The sequence below is a fragment of the Mustela nivalis genome (assembly GCF_964662115.1).
Source record: "Mustela nivalis genome assembly, chromosome: X".
Lineage (NCBI taxonomy): Eukaryota > Metazoa > Chordata > Mammalia > Carnivora > Mustelidae > Mustela > Mustela nivalis.
In genome coordinates, this window is record NC_139040.1 from 57,478,769 (window position 1) to 57,494,450 (window position 15,682).

Here is a 15,682-nt window from a genome sequence, read left to right on the forward strand (position 1 = left end):
CTACAATAAATTATTACATTTAGAGGTTTGTATATTTATGAAGGAAGTGGGGATTACTCTACATATAGCTCTCTATTTCTTTAAAGGGTGTTAAAGATCTGGTTCCTTCCCTCCATTCTTTGTTTACTTTTTCTTAATGTTAAGTAAAATATAGATAAAACAAAACATGACAAGGTATCCGAAGGAAGATTGTTAAGTTTTAACATAAACACAGAAATGGTTTCCAAATTAATTTTCAGAACATGGAATAAAACACTATAGCAATTTGGCTTGAGTAGTTCAAACACTTAATAAATAAAGCATATATCTTTAAAATCACCTCTATAAATTACACGAAAAAAATCAGCTCCTGGTACTCATGAAAGACTTGCTTTTATTATTACAGTTCCACAGAAGTAGAAATGTTCACTTGAGAGTAGCCAGTATTTACTGTGGTAAGGCCATTCTGTGAAACCAAGTTCTCAGTTGTTTTTTAAAGCAGCTTATGAATCCACTTTGCTTCAGGCTGGGAAATAAAGTAAAAAAAAAAAAAAGTAAAAAAAAAAGAAAAGAAAAAGAAAGAAAGAAAGGAAGGAAGAAAGAAAAAGAGAAATTTTATGTATCTTAATTATAGAGAGTTCCTGGTTTTTGAGATACCACACCAAACCACATAATGTCACGAGTGAAAGGGAACTTTGATAACATTTTTATTTCTTATTAAAAATTCAGGTCATTGGACCCCACCCCAGACTTACCAAGTCAAAGCCTGAGATGGAGTCAGCAATTTGCATATTCAACAACTTCCCTGGGTGATTCTAATGTTCATTAAAAATGAGAAGTACTGAATACTCATCCTGCAACTAGCATTTTTAGAGGAACCAAGTTCTATCAATGTACATTATGTGTCAAAGATCTCACAACTACTTTACTTATTTTTATTTTTTTAATTTTTTTTCTGAAATATTTATTTATTTAAAAAAATTCTTTCCAGTGTTCCAGAATTCATTCCTTATGCACCACACCCAGTGCTCCATGCAATACCCACTTAATACCCTCCTTAATATCTACCACCAGGTTCACCCCCTCCCATCCAAAACCCTTAGTTTGTTTCTCAGTGTCCACAGTCTCTCATGTTTCATCTCCCTCTCCAGTTTCCCTCAACTCACTTCTCCTCTCAACTATTTTAAAGGACTAGAATATTTAAAATTGATAATATAAAAACACAGAGTATATTTAAAATAACTGATTGCCATTCCAAATTCGATCACACTAATGTAAGGATATTCATATTTGCATATTACTGTCTATCTTTGTACACAAACACTCAGATTTTTGCTTAGTATTTTTTCCTCCTTCAGTCTCTTAACAGTATGGTATGAACATTTCCCTTTAATTATCAAGGTTTTATAATTACCATTTCAGTGAATGCATACTATCATATGTATTATATTTTACTAAACCATTCTCCTAATTTTATACATTTAGTTTAACTCCAAAGGTTTTCTGTTATAGATAATATTGCAATCAGTCTTTATTCCCAGATTTTGTTTTTCCTTCTGCTAATATTTTTATTACAATTAATTTCAAGTATTGGGATTCTAAGAACCCTTCCTTCATAGTTCCATATAATTCCAGAAGGTTGAACCAGTTTACACTGTTCCTCTTTTTCAATCAGCAGTGAATAAATGTGCCACCAACATTAAAGCCTCAACAGACCTATGTAAGATATATTTGTAAAATATTTTACATATATAATACACATAAAATTTGTTGTATTTATATATTTTAGGAATATATCATTTTATTTTTATTTAGTTATTAGATGAGAAATAATCTCATAAGGTTGCTTTGATTACTAACCATGGTCAATTTTTTAAAAAGATGTTATTTATTTATTTGACAGAGAGAGATCACAAGTAGGCAGAGAGGCAGGCAGAGAGAGAGGAGGAAGCAGGCTCCCTTCTGAGCAGAGAGCCTGATGTGGGGTTTGATCCCAGGACCCTGAGATCATGACCTGAGCCAAAGGCAGAGGCTTAACCCACTGAGCCACCCAGGTGCCCTAACCATGGTCAATATTTTTTTAATAATTTTATTTCTTATACTCATTTTTTACTGTATAAATTATATTTCTATTTCTTGGCCATTTGTTATAAATATATTTTACTCTCAGAAATACGTCATATCACTAACACTCTTGATTCATAGTTCAGTATTTTTTTCTACATCATGATGCTTCCCAAATAATTAGGATGAAGTGTTAACTATATCAAATCTTAAATATAGGTGGGATTACTTTCATTTATATATTGTGATTTAGGAGATGTACTAGAAATGCCCCCTTTCTAAAGCATTTCACATTACCCTAAATCCAAACATTTGAAATTCATTTATTTATATTTTGGTGCTAAGAATTTTTTAAAAGATTTTATGTCTTTGTTTCTTTACGAGAGAGAGGTGGGAGAAGCAGAGGTAGAGGTACAAGCAGACTCTGGAGTCTGCTACAAGGCTCGATCTCAGGTCTTTGAGTTGAAACCAAGATTCTGACCCTTAACTGACTGAGCCACCCATGAGCACCTTGGCTTTTAAGTTTTTTAAATGCTTCAGTTAAATGGTAGTTAATACTTCAAGGGTAACTGCTGTGGACTGAATATTTATGTTCCCCTAATATTTATATTTTGATGCCGTAATGTGATGGTACTTGGATATAGATACTTTTAGGGGGCAACTAGGTTGAGATGAGGTCATAAAAGTGGAGCCTGCTTGATGGGATTGTTGCCCTTATAAGGGGATGAAGAGACCAGAGCTCTTTCTATGTCATGCAAGAATACATCAAGAAAGCAGTGTCTAAAAGCCAATAAGAGGTTCTTTACCAGAACTCAGCCATGCTTGAACCCTAATTGTGGACTTCCAGTCTACCAAATTGTGAGAAATATGTGATGTCTAAACCACCCAGTCTATGCTATTTGTCAAAGCAACTTGAACTAAGACAGTAATCAAAATTAGCAGGCTGAGGCTACTTCAGCTAGAAGGAGATAAGCTAGATAGCGTATCTAAAGATTGCAAACATCTGCAAATCCATTGGCAGATTGAAGAGAAGAAGAACAGCAATTCTAGAAACAGAAAAACAACCACTTTCTGGAAAGAACACTACAGAAAACACTCAGGGAACAAAAGCTCCTGAAAGCAAACCCGAGCGGCCCCTGGTAAGGGCGGTGCAATTCTGCCTGGGGCAAAGACACTTGAGAATCACTACAACTACAAGAGGCCCCTCCCGAAGAAGATCAACAAGAAATCCAGCCTAGACCAAGTTCACCTACCAAGGAGTGCAGTTTCAATACCAAGAAGAGCAGCAGAATTCCAGAGGAGGAGAAAGCAAAGCACGGAACTCATGGCTTTCTCCCTGTGATTTTTTAGTCTTGCAGTTAATTCAAATTTTTTTCTTTTTTATTTTTTTCTCTTCTTATGCTACTTTTTTTTTAACTTTTACCCTTTTGTTTCTTAACGTTTTTAAACTAGTATTCTAATATATATATTTTTTCTTTTTTATACTTTTCTTTATTCATTTTCTTTTAAAAATTCTTTTTTTTCCCTTTTTCTTTCTTTCTTTCTGAACCTCTTTTTATTCTCTATCTCCCACCTCACGATTTGGGATCTCTTCTGATTTGGTTAAAGCATATTTTCCTGGGGTTGTTGCCACCCTTTTACTATTTTACTTGCTCCTTCATATAATCTTATCTGGACAAAATGACAAGGCGGAAAAACTCACCACAAAAAATAAGAACAAGAGGCAGTACCAAAGGCTAGGGCCCTAATCAATACAGACATTGGTAATATGTCAGATCTAGAGTTCAGAATGACAATTCTCAAGGTTCTAGCCGGGCTTGAAAAAGCATGGAAGATATTAGAGAAACCCTCTCGGGAGATATAAAAGCCCTTTCTGGAGAAATAAAAGAACTAAAATTTAGCCAAGTTGAAACAAAAAAGCTATTAATGAGGTGCAATCAATAATGGAGGCTCTCACTGCTAGGATAAATGAGGCAGAAGAAAGAATTAGCGATATAGAAGACCAAATGACAGAGAATAAAGAAGCTGAGCAAAAGAGGAACAAACAGCTACTGGACCATGAGGGGAGAATTCGAGAGATAAGTGACACCATAAGATGAAACAACATTAGAATAATTGGGATCCCAGAAGAAGAAGAAAGAGAGAGGGAAGCAGAAGGTATACTGGAGAGAATTATTGGGGAGAATTTCCCCAATATGGTAAAGGGAACAAGCATCAAACTTCAGGAGGTTCAGAGAATGCCCCTCAAAATCAATAAGAATAGGCCCACAACCCATCACCTGATAGTAAAATTTACAAGTATTAGTGACAAAGAGAAAATCCTGAAAGCAGCCCAGGAAAAGACGTCTGTAACATACAATGGTAAAAATATTAGATTGGCAGCTGACTTATCCACAGAGACCTGGCAGAACAGAAAGAGCTGGCATGAATTTTTCAGAGCACTAAACGAGAAAAACATGCAGCCAAGAATACTATATCCAGCTAGGCTATCATTGAAAATAGAAGGAGAGATTAAAATCTTCCAGGACAAACAAAAACTGAAAGAATTTGCAAACACCAAACCAGCTCTACAGGAAATATTGAAAGGGGTCCTCTAAGCAAAGAGAGAGCCTAAAAGTGGTAGATCAGTAAGGAACAGAGACAATATACAGTAACAGTCACCTTACAGGCAATACAATGGCACTAAATTCATATCTCTCAATAGTTACCCTGAATCTGAATGGGCTAAATGCCCCAATAAAAAGACAGAGGGTATCAGAATGGATAAACAAACAAAACCCATCTATATGTTGCCTCCAAGAAACTCATGGTAAGCCCGAAGACACCTCCAGATTTAAAGTGAGGGGGTGGAAAAGAATTTACCATGCTAATGGACATCAGAAGAAAGCAGGAGTGGCAATCCTTATATCAGATCAATTAGATTTTAAGCCAAAGACTATAATAAGAGATGAGGAAGGACACTATATCATATTCAAAGGGTCTGTCCAACAAGATCTAATAATTTTAAATATCTATGACCCCAATGTGGGAGCAGACAACTATATAAACCAATTAATAACAAAATCAAAGAAACACATCAACAATAATACAATAATAGTAGGGGACTTTAACACTCCCCTCACTGAAATGGACAGATCATCAAAGCAAAAGATCAGCAAAAAAAATAAAGGCCTTAAATGACACACTGGACCAGATGGACATCAAAGATATATTCAGAACATTTCATCCCAAAGCAACAGAATACACATTCTTCTCTAGGGCACATGGAACATTCTCCAGAATAGATCACATCCTCGGTCCTAAATCAGGACTCAACTGGTATCAAAAGATTGGGATCATTCCCTGCATATTTTCAGACCACAATGCTCTGAAGCTAGAACTCAACCACAAGAGGAAGTTTGGAAAGAACCCAAATACATGGAGACTAAACAGCAACCTTCTAAAGAATGAATGGGTCAACCGGAAAATTAAAGAAGAATTGAAAAAAAATCATAGAAGCAAATGAAAATGAAAAGACAACGGTTCAAAATCTGTGGGACATGGGATGCCTTGGTGGCTCAGTTGATTAAGCAGCTGCCTTCGGCTCAGGTCATGATCCCAGCGTCCTGGAATCGGGTCCCACATCAGGCTCCTTGTTCAACAGGGAGCCAGCTTCTCCCTCTGCCTCTCCCTGCCATTCTGTCTGCCTGTGCTCGCTCTCTCCCCCTCTCTCTCTCTGATAAATAAATAAAATCTTTAAAAAAAAATCCATGGGACACAACAAAGGCAGTCCTGAGAAGAAAATATATAGCGGTACAAGCCTTTCTCAAGAAACAAGAAAGGTCTCAGGTACACAACCTAACTCTACACCTAAAGGAGCTGGAGAAAGAACAAGAAAGAAACCCTAAGCCCAGCAGGAGAAGAGAAATCATAAAGATCAGAGCAGAAATCAATGAAATAGAAACCAAAAAAACAATAGAGCAAATCAACGAAACTAGGAGCTGGTTCTTTGAAAGAATTAATAAAATTGATAAACCCCTGGCCAGACTTATCAAAAAGAAAAAAGAAAGGACCCAAATAAATAAAATAGTGAATGAAAGAGGAGAGATCACAACTAACACCAAAGAAATACAAACTATCATAAGAACATACTATGAGCAACTCTATGCCAACAAATGGGACAATCTGGAAGAAATGGATGCATTCCTAGGAACATATAAACTACCACAACTGAACCAGGAAGAAATAGAAAGCCTGAACAGACCCATAACCAGTAAGGAGATTGAAACAGTCATTAAAAATCTCCAAACAAACAAAAGCCCAGGGCCAGATGGCTTCCCGGGGGAATTCTACCAAACATTTAAAGAAGAACTAATTCCTATTCTCCTGAAACTGTTCCAAAAAATAGAAATGGAAGGAAAACTTCCAAACTCATTTTATGAGGCCAGCATCACCTTGATCCCAAAACCAGACAAGGATCCCATCCAAAAAGAGTGCTATAGACCAATATCCTTGATGAACACAGATGCGAAAATTCTCACCAAAATACTAGCCAATAGGATTCAACAGTACATTAAAAGGATTATTCACCACGACCAAGTGGGATTTATTCCAGGGCTGCAAGGTTGGTTCAACATCATCAAATCAGCCAGTGTGATACAACACATCAATAAAAGAAAGAACAAGAACCATATGATACTCTCAATAGATGCTGAAAAAGCATTTGACAAAGTATAGCATCCCTTCCTGATCAAAACTCTTCAAAGTGTAGGGATAGAGGGCACATACCTCAATATCATCAAAGCCATCTATGAAAAACCCACCGCAAATATTATTCTCAATGGAGAAAAGCTGGAATCTTTTCCGCTAAGGTCAGGAACACGGCAGGGATGTCCATTATCACCACTGCAATTCAACATAGTACTAGAAGTCCTAGCCTCAGCAATCAGACAACAAAAGGAAATTAAAGGCATCCAAATATGCAAAGAAGAAGTCAAATTATCACTCTTCTCAGATGATATGATACTATATGTGGAAAACCCAAAAGACTCCACTCCAAAACTTCTAGAACTTATGCAGGAATTCAGCAAAAAGTGTCAGGATATAAAATCAATGCACAGAAATCAGTTGCATTTCTCTACACCAACAACAAGACAGAAGAAAGAGAAATTAAGGAGTTAATCCCATTTACATTTGCACCCAAAACCATAAGATACCTAGGAATAAACCTAACCAAAGAGGCACAGAATCTATACTCAGAAAACTATAAAGTACTCATGAAAGAAATTGAGGAAGACACAAAGAAATGGAAAAATGTTCCATGATCCTGGATTGGAAGAATAAATATTGTGAAAATGTCTATGCTACATAAAGCAATCTACACATTTAATGCAATTCCTATCAAAGTACCATCCATCTTTTTCAAAGAAATGGGACAAATAATTCTAAAATTTATATGGAACCAGAAAAGACCTTGAATAGCCAAAGGGATATTGAAAAAGAAAGCCAAAGTTGGTGGCATCACAATTCCAGACTTCAAGCTCTATTACAAAGTTGTCATCATCAAGACAGCATGGTACTGGCACAAAAACAGACACATAGATCAATGGAACAGAATAGAGAGCCCAGAAATAGACCCTCAACTCTATGGTCAACTCATCTTCGACAAAGCAGGAAAGAATGTCCAATGGAAAAAAGACAGCCTCTTCAATAAATGGTGCTGGGAAAATTGGACAGCCACATGCAGAAAAATGAAATTGGACCATTTCCTTACACCACACACAAAAATAGACTCCAAATGGATGAAGGACCTCAATGTGAGAAAGGAATCCATCCAAATCCTTGAGGAGAACACAGGCAGCAACCTCTTCGACCTCAGCCGCAGCAACATCTTCCTAGGAATATCGCCAAAGGCAAGGGAAGCAAGGGCAAAAATGAACTATTGGGATATCGTCAAGATCAAAATCTTTTGCACAGCAAAGGAAACAGTTAACAAAATCAAAAGACAACTGACAGAATGGGAGAAGGTATTTGCAAATGACATATCAGATCAGATAAAGGACTAGTGTCCAAAATCTATAAAGAACTTAGCAAACTCAACACCCAAAGAACAAATAATCCAATCAAGAAATGGGCAGAGGATATGAACAGACATTTCTGCAAAGAAGACATCCAGATGGCCAACAGACACATGAAAAAGTGCTCCATATCACTCGGCATCAGGGAAATACAAATCATAACCACAATGAGATATCACCTAACACCAGTCAGAATGGCTAAAATCAACAAGTCAGGAAATGACAGATGCTGGCGAGGATGTGGAGAAAGGGGAACCCTCCTACACTGTTGGTGGGAATGCCAGCTGGTGCAGCCACTCTGGAAAACAGCATGGAGGTTCCTCAAATTGTTGAAAATAGAACTGCCCTATGGCCCAGCAATTGCACTACTGGGTATTTACCCTAAAGATACAAACGTAGTGATCCGAAGGGGCACGTGCACCCGAATGTTTATAGCAGCAACATCCACAATAGCCAAACTATGGAAAGAACCTATATGTCCATCCACAGATGAATGGATCAAGAAGATGTGGTATATATACACAATGGAATACTATGCAGCCATCAAAAGAAATGAAATCTTGCCATTTGCGACAACGTGGATGGAGCTAGAGTGTATCATGCTTAGCGAAATAAGTCAAGCTGAGAAAGACAACTCTCATATGATCTCTCTGATATGTTGAAGTGGTGATGCAACATGGGGGCTTAAGTGGGTAGGAGAAGAATCAATGAAACAAGATGGGATTGGGAGGGAGCCAAACCACAAGTGACTCTTAATCTCACAAAACAAACTGAGGGTTGCTGGGGGGAGGGGGGTTTGAGAAGGGGGTTGGGGTTATGGACATTGGGGATGGTGTGTGCTTTGGTGAGTGCTGTGAAGTGTGTAAACCTGGCGATTCACAGACCTGTACCCCTGGGGATAAAAATATATTATATGTTTATAAAAAACAAAAAATAAAAAAAATTTTAAAAAAAAGAGGCACTTGCATAGAGTACCTGGCTCTGGTGGCCAAGGGAGATCATACTTCTGGACTATAAAGAATGGCTTCTACACAAGACTTCTTCAATGCTGAGCGAGGTAGCCATTTTGCTTAATACAAAACAAACACAGAGAACCAAAATAATGAGACAGAGGAATATGTTCTGAACCAAGGCATAATGGAAATACCCCAAATAAAATTCTAATGAAATGGAAATAACATCCTAACTGATAGAGCATTCAAAGTAATGATCATGAAAATGCTCACTGATCTTGGAAGAAGACTGGATGAACACAGTGAGAACTTCAACAATGTAATAGAAAATATTTTTTTAAAAAGTACCAAACAAATGATAACTGTACTGAAAAATACACTAGAGAATTTTAACAGCACAGTGGATAAAATAGAAGTATGAATTATTGAACTAGAAGACAAAGCAATGGAAAACACATAGAGTACGGAAGAAAAAATAAATAAAATAAGTGATGATACCATAAGGGACCTCTGAGACCACAGCAAATGGACTAGGAGAAGAGAAAGAGCCATAGAAATATAACAAGAAATAATGGCTAGAAACGTCTATAATCAAGGCCAAGAAAACACACCTATAGGTCCAGGGAGCCCCAATAAGATGAAACCAAAGAGAAGCACAGGCATATATTTAAAATGATAAAAGTTATTGATAGATAATTTTTAAAGTAAGAGGAAAGCAACTTATTACCTACAAAGGAAACCCCATAAGATTATCAGAATTTTCAGTAGAAACGTTATAGGCCAGAAAGAAGTAGTGTGACATATTCAAAGTGCTGATAGAGGAAACCACAAACCAAGAATTACCTATGTAGGAGGGTTACTATTCAAAATTAAAGGATTTACATATTCTTTTCCAGATAAGCAAATACTAAGGGAGTTTATCACTATTAAATTAGCCTTAAAATAAATGCTAAAGAAACTTCTCTGAGCTAAAAATGACAGACCTAACAAATACTAAGAAAACATAAAAAAATAAAAATCTTACCAGAAAGCATAAATAAAAAAAATAAGTAGTGGATTAACCATTTATAAAGTAAACATGATGGGTAAAAGGCAAAAGTAGTAAAATTAATTAAAAATACAATAACTAGCTAAGGGATGCATAAAATGATGTAAAATGTGTCTCTAAAAATGTTTTTGGGTGGAATGAGTAATAATATAAGGCTTTAGAATGTGTACAGAATTTATATCAATTTATTTATTTTTATATTTTAAAGATTTTATTTATTTATTTGACAGACAGGGATAACAAGTAGGCAGAGAAGCAGGTAGAGAGAGGAGGGGGAAGCAGGCTCCCCACTGAGCAGAGATCCCAATGCAGGGCTTGATCCCAGGACCCTGAGATCATGACCTGAGCTGAAGGCAGAGGCTTAAACCCTTGAGCCACCCAGGAGCCCCCAAATTTATATCAATTTAAAAGAGACTGTAGTATACTCAAGATATTTTATGTGAATCCCACAGTAACAGAAAGCAGAAACAACAACAACAACAAAAACCATTATACTAAGTACACAAAAGTCAATGAGAAAGTAATCTTAACATAATACTAAAGAACAACAACAACAAAAATCAAACCACAAGAGAGAAAGAGGAGAAGAAAGGAACAGAGAAAGGAACTACAAAAACAGGTAGAAAACAGTGAACAAAATGACAGTATTACCAACTAATAATTCCTTAGATATAAATAGACTAAATTCTCTAATCAAAAGACATTGGGTGTGCTGGGTGGATAAAAATATAAAAATATATAAAAAATATTCTATATGCTGCTTATAAAGCATTCACCTCCAACCTAAATAAAAACTAAAATGAAGAATTGAATAAAATGATATACCATGAAAATATAAATGCAAAGAAAACTGGGGTAATAATACTTATGTCAGACCAAAATAAGTTAAAACCTAAACTAACAAAAGACAAAGAAAAGCTTTACATAATGACAAAGGGGTCAATCCAAAATGAAGATATAACATTTGTAAACATCTTTGAACCCAACATAAGAGTATCTGAATATTTAAGCAAATATTAAGAGAAATAAAGAAATATATAGCAATACAATAATAGTAAAGGAATTTAATATCCTACTTTCATCAATGGATAGATCAACCAGATAAAAATTCAATTAAAAAATAAAATAGCCTTGAACAATACATTAAAGTAGATAGGCTTATTATATACAGAATATTTCATGCAAACCAGAAGGATACACATTATTTTCAAGTGCACATGAAATATTCTCCGGTATCAATCATATTTTAGGTCACAAGGACTCTTAGAAAAGGAGGGTTATAGAGTGGAGGGTTGTTGGTGGATGGGTGAACCTGGTGGTGGGTAATAAGGACCAAACATATTGCATAGAGCACTGGGTGTTATATATAAACAATGTTGGAACACTACATCAAAAACTAATGATGTATGGTATGGTGACTAATATAACTCAATAAAATAAAAAAAAATCTCAATAAATTTTAGAAAATTGGAATCAAATCAAGCATCTTTACCAACAACAATGGTTTAAAACTAAAAATTAATTACAAGAAGCAAACTGGACAAAACCCAAAAATACATGGAGACTTAACAACTTGTAATTAAAAAAAAAAAAAAACAATGGGTCAGTGAAAAACTTAAAGAGAAAATAAAGAAAATAACCTGAGTCACAAAAAACAATACAAAATTTCAAATTCTTTGGGATATAGCAGTTTAAAGAGAAAAGTTCATAACAGGGACGCCTGGGTGGCTCAGTTGGTTAAGCAGCTGCCTTCAGCTCAGGTCATGATCCCAGCGTCCTGGGATCGAGTCCCACATCGGGCTCCTTGCTCTGCAGGGAGCCTGCTTCTCCCTCTGACTCTGCCTTCCACTCTGTCTGCCTGTGCTCGCTCTTGCTCGCTCTCTCTCTGACAAATAAATAAATAAAATCTTTAAAAAAAATTCATAACAATACAAGCTTAACCCAAAAATCAAGAAAAATCTCAAATAAAAAAAATTAACTTACATTTGAAGGAACTAGAAAAAAAACAGAAAAAACAAACACCAAATTTAATAGAAGGAAGAAAATAATAAATATCAGAGAAAAAATAAATAAAATAGAGACTAAAAATACATAGAAAAGCTCAATGGAATTAGGAGGGGTTTTTTTGGAAAAAAAAAAGAGAACAAAACACAAAATTTTAGTTAGACTCATTAAGAAAAAAGTGAGAGGCCCCAAATTAAAAAAAAAAATCAGTATAAAAGAGGAGAAATTACAACAGCTAACACAGAATTAGAAAAAGAAAGTAAGAAAATACTTTGAATCATTATATGCCAAGAAATTAGACAGTCTAGAAGAAATAGTGAAATTTCTAGAAATATGGAATCTCCTGAGACTGAATCATGAAAAAATAGAAAATCTGAGTAGACCAATTATTAGGAATGAAATTGAATCAGTAATTTAAAAAAAATCCCAAGAAACAGTAGTACAGGTCATGATTAATTCTATGGTTAATTCTATCAATGGGTGGTTCAGTTGGTTAAGTGACTGTCTTTAGCTCAGATCATGATCCTGGAGTCCTGGAATTGAGCTCCACATTGGGATCTCTGCTCAGTGGGGAGTCCGCTTCTCCCTGACCCTCCCCCTTCTCATCCTCTTTCTCTCATTCTCTCTCTCTCTATCTCTGTCAAATAAATAAATTTTAAATAATAAATAAATTTTAAAAACTCTTAAAACAAAACAAAACAAAACAAATCAAGCAAAAAAGAAACCCCAAAAAATGGAATAGAAAAGAACAATGTCAAACTTATTTTAAGAAGCAGATACTACCCTGATACCAAATCCAGAGAAACTACAAAAATATATATATGGCCAGGATCTTTGATGAATATAGATACAAAAATCTTCAACAACATATGAGCAAATAGAATTAAACATTAAAAAAATAATACATGATCACGTGAGATTCATTCCAGAGATGCAATGATCATTCATCATATGCAAATCAATCAACATGATACACCCACATTAAAACAACAACAACAACAAAGTATCAAAAAGTATATGATCAGTGGTAGTACCAGAGGAGGAAGATGGCAACCATTTTAGTAGGTACTTGAGGAGCAGGCCACACCAGCCAGTTTCCCACACTGGGAAAGCCAGGAAGTCTCCACAGTGACCACAGGGTTCTCATAGCCAAACAACTTTATGGGGGTGTGGTTCTGGGAGCCCACTCCAGAACAGCTACTAGGTCCTACATTGCCAATCAAATGACTGACAATCTGATCCTTATTCATGACTGTATTTTCTCCTGCTGCTTAGGTTCAGCAGCTGATACCTAAGCTGTAGCTGAGTCCTTTCACTTATCAGCTTATTTCCATAGTATTAAGCTGAATGAGCCTCTGGTGGTCCAAAAGGTAACCAGCCTCTTTAAAGAGATGTGTTTGTTTCTCAAACTGAGAAGACCTGATGGTAGGAATCATCAAATGTGGGCTGGGACCCCCTAAAAGAAAGGCAAGTGTACTCAGCGCTCATGGAAGGTATGATGGTAAGAGAGTCCTTTGTCACTGGGAGCTCTGGGAGCTCCTATCTTTGTGGCCATGTTGATGCTACCTAATGGGAAAATGTGACCAAGGAAGAGTGTTGGCAATTTATATCAATGCTTTCGCTTTGGCCATGGGATGGGTCATCTCCAGTGGTGGGGTGTGTCATGGGGATGTAATGTGCAGCATAAGGAATATAGTCAATAACATTTTAATAATTTTGTATGGTAATAGATGGACAGAAGACTTATAGTGGTGATCATATCATAATGTATAAAATTATACATTTTCTAATGTATACAATGACAAAATAACTATGAGGTAAATTTGAAACTAATATATATTGTATTTCAATCATAGTTCAATGAAAAATACAAAAGAACTAGAGAAAAAGGATAGGAAAAGAGAACTGAAGAGTAATTAGAGCAGTTAATTGCAATTAGAGTAGAAAAACTGTAAATAGTGTTTAAAGTTACAAAGATTATTAATAAAGGAACTAAAAACAAGGATAGAACTATATTAGGAAAAGAGGAAGAGAGGTGATGCTGCATACAAAAAAAATATTCACCCATTATGGAAGAATGCCATTAGGAAATGTGTAAAATTGTGAAGTAACCATATAAATGTATTATTTAAAGATATGGAGATAGCCACCAAACTAAATGCAGACTCACATTAATATGTGCCTATGTTTGTCAGACAATTTTACTGGTACATGGATCTTATCTTCAAATATGGTGATAGTGCTTTAAATTACAGAAATTGTGGCTTTTGAAAATAGATTAAACCAGTAATGATAGTGACAGAAGAAAAATGCCTTCTTATATCGTAAGTATACCTATATATTTTTAAGATTTGTATATTTATTTTAGAGGGAGAGATAGCATGTGCTGAGGGAGAAGGGGAGAGAATCTCAGACAGACTGCACCCTAAACATAGAGCCAGACGCAGGGCTTGATCTCGCTACCCTAAATCATAACCTGAGCCAAAATCAAGAGTCAGATACTTAACCAACTGTGCTACCCAGGTCACCCAAAGGTATATATTGTAACTACAACTAAAATTGTTTTTTACACTCTAAAAATCAGTGTGCTTAAGATTTACATTATTCTTTCCTAAGAAAGATTTCACAAGATAATGATTTTCATTTGATGCCATTATTATGTCTTGTATTCTAGTAGTTGAGTCACTTCTGCTACCTCTTTAGGGGTATTCTACTCCTCTTCCATCCCAACTATGGGCAGACATATGTCCTACTTCTCTTAGGCTCCATTAGAAAACACAAAACACTTTCCTCTGTGCTATTCATTCCAATTTAAATCTATAGCTCATTTAGCTCAATTCCTCGTTTTGGAGATGAAGAAACAGGCCCAGAATAGGAACAGCATTTACTTGTTTTACTGTATCATGGAAACATGTGTTTTAGAAGGAAAAATTCTAGAGTCCCCACAGTTCTATAGTTCCTATGTATTTAACTTCATTTTGTGAATTAGCTAATTTTGTATAGACTAAATACTTTGAGGTGGATTCCAGTTTTATAAACAGCATCTTTCATTGAATAGAAACAATAAATAATTTTTTAGCTTCTTTCTTTTTTTTTCTGGTTATTTGATTTGACTTCATTTGACTCCTAATTAACTGTAGTAATGAACAATACAAGCAATTTAATCAAATGTGTAGTATTGTGTATAATACCATGTAACTTCTGGGTGCTTTGTAAATGAAAATATCTGCTGGAAAATAAAATTAGCTATCAATTGACTCTTTCTATTGATAACAGGGTGATACTTAACATATTTTGTACTGAATTGGTTTACCTTGTGCTCCTGTTGCCCAAAAGAAATAAAAAATCTGGAGAGGAGCAAGATGGCAGAGGAATGGGAGACCTAAATTTTACTGGATCCCAGGAACTCCGATACTTATCAAACCATTCGGAATACCTACAAACTCAACAGGAGATCAAAGAAAAGAATAGTAATTCTAGGAACAGAAAAGCAACTACTTTCTGGTAGGTAGGATGTCAGGAGAAGTGAATCCAAGGTGATATATGGGAAGATAGATCATGGGTGAAGGGCCAGCTAC

The 15,682-nt window shown here is 35.6% G+C and overlaps 1 protein-coding gene across 2 annotated transcripts in view; it reads right to left on the reverse strand.

The window, feature by feature from the left end:
- Positions 1–361: 361 nt before the first annotated feature.
- Positions 362–15,682, reverse strand: part of CYLC1 (cylicin 1) — a 105,037-nt gene continuing 89,716 nt past the window's right edge. For both annotated transcript variants that reach the window (XM_082718429.1, XM_082718430.1), the window contains exon 6: positions 362–505. In XM_082718429.1, the coding sequence (XP_082574555.1) occupies positions 473–505 (33 nt within the window). In that variant the 3' untranslated portion in view covers positions 362–472. The remainder of the gene's footprint in view (positions 506–15,682) is intronic.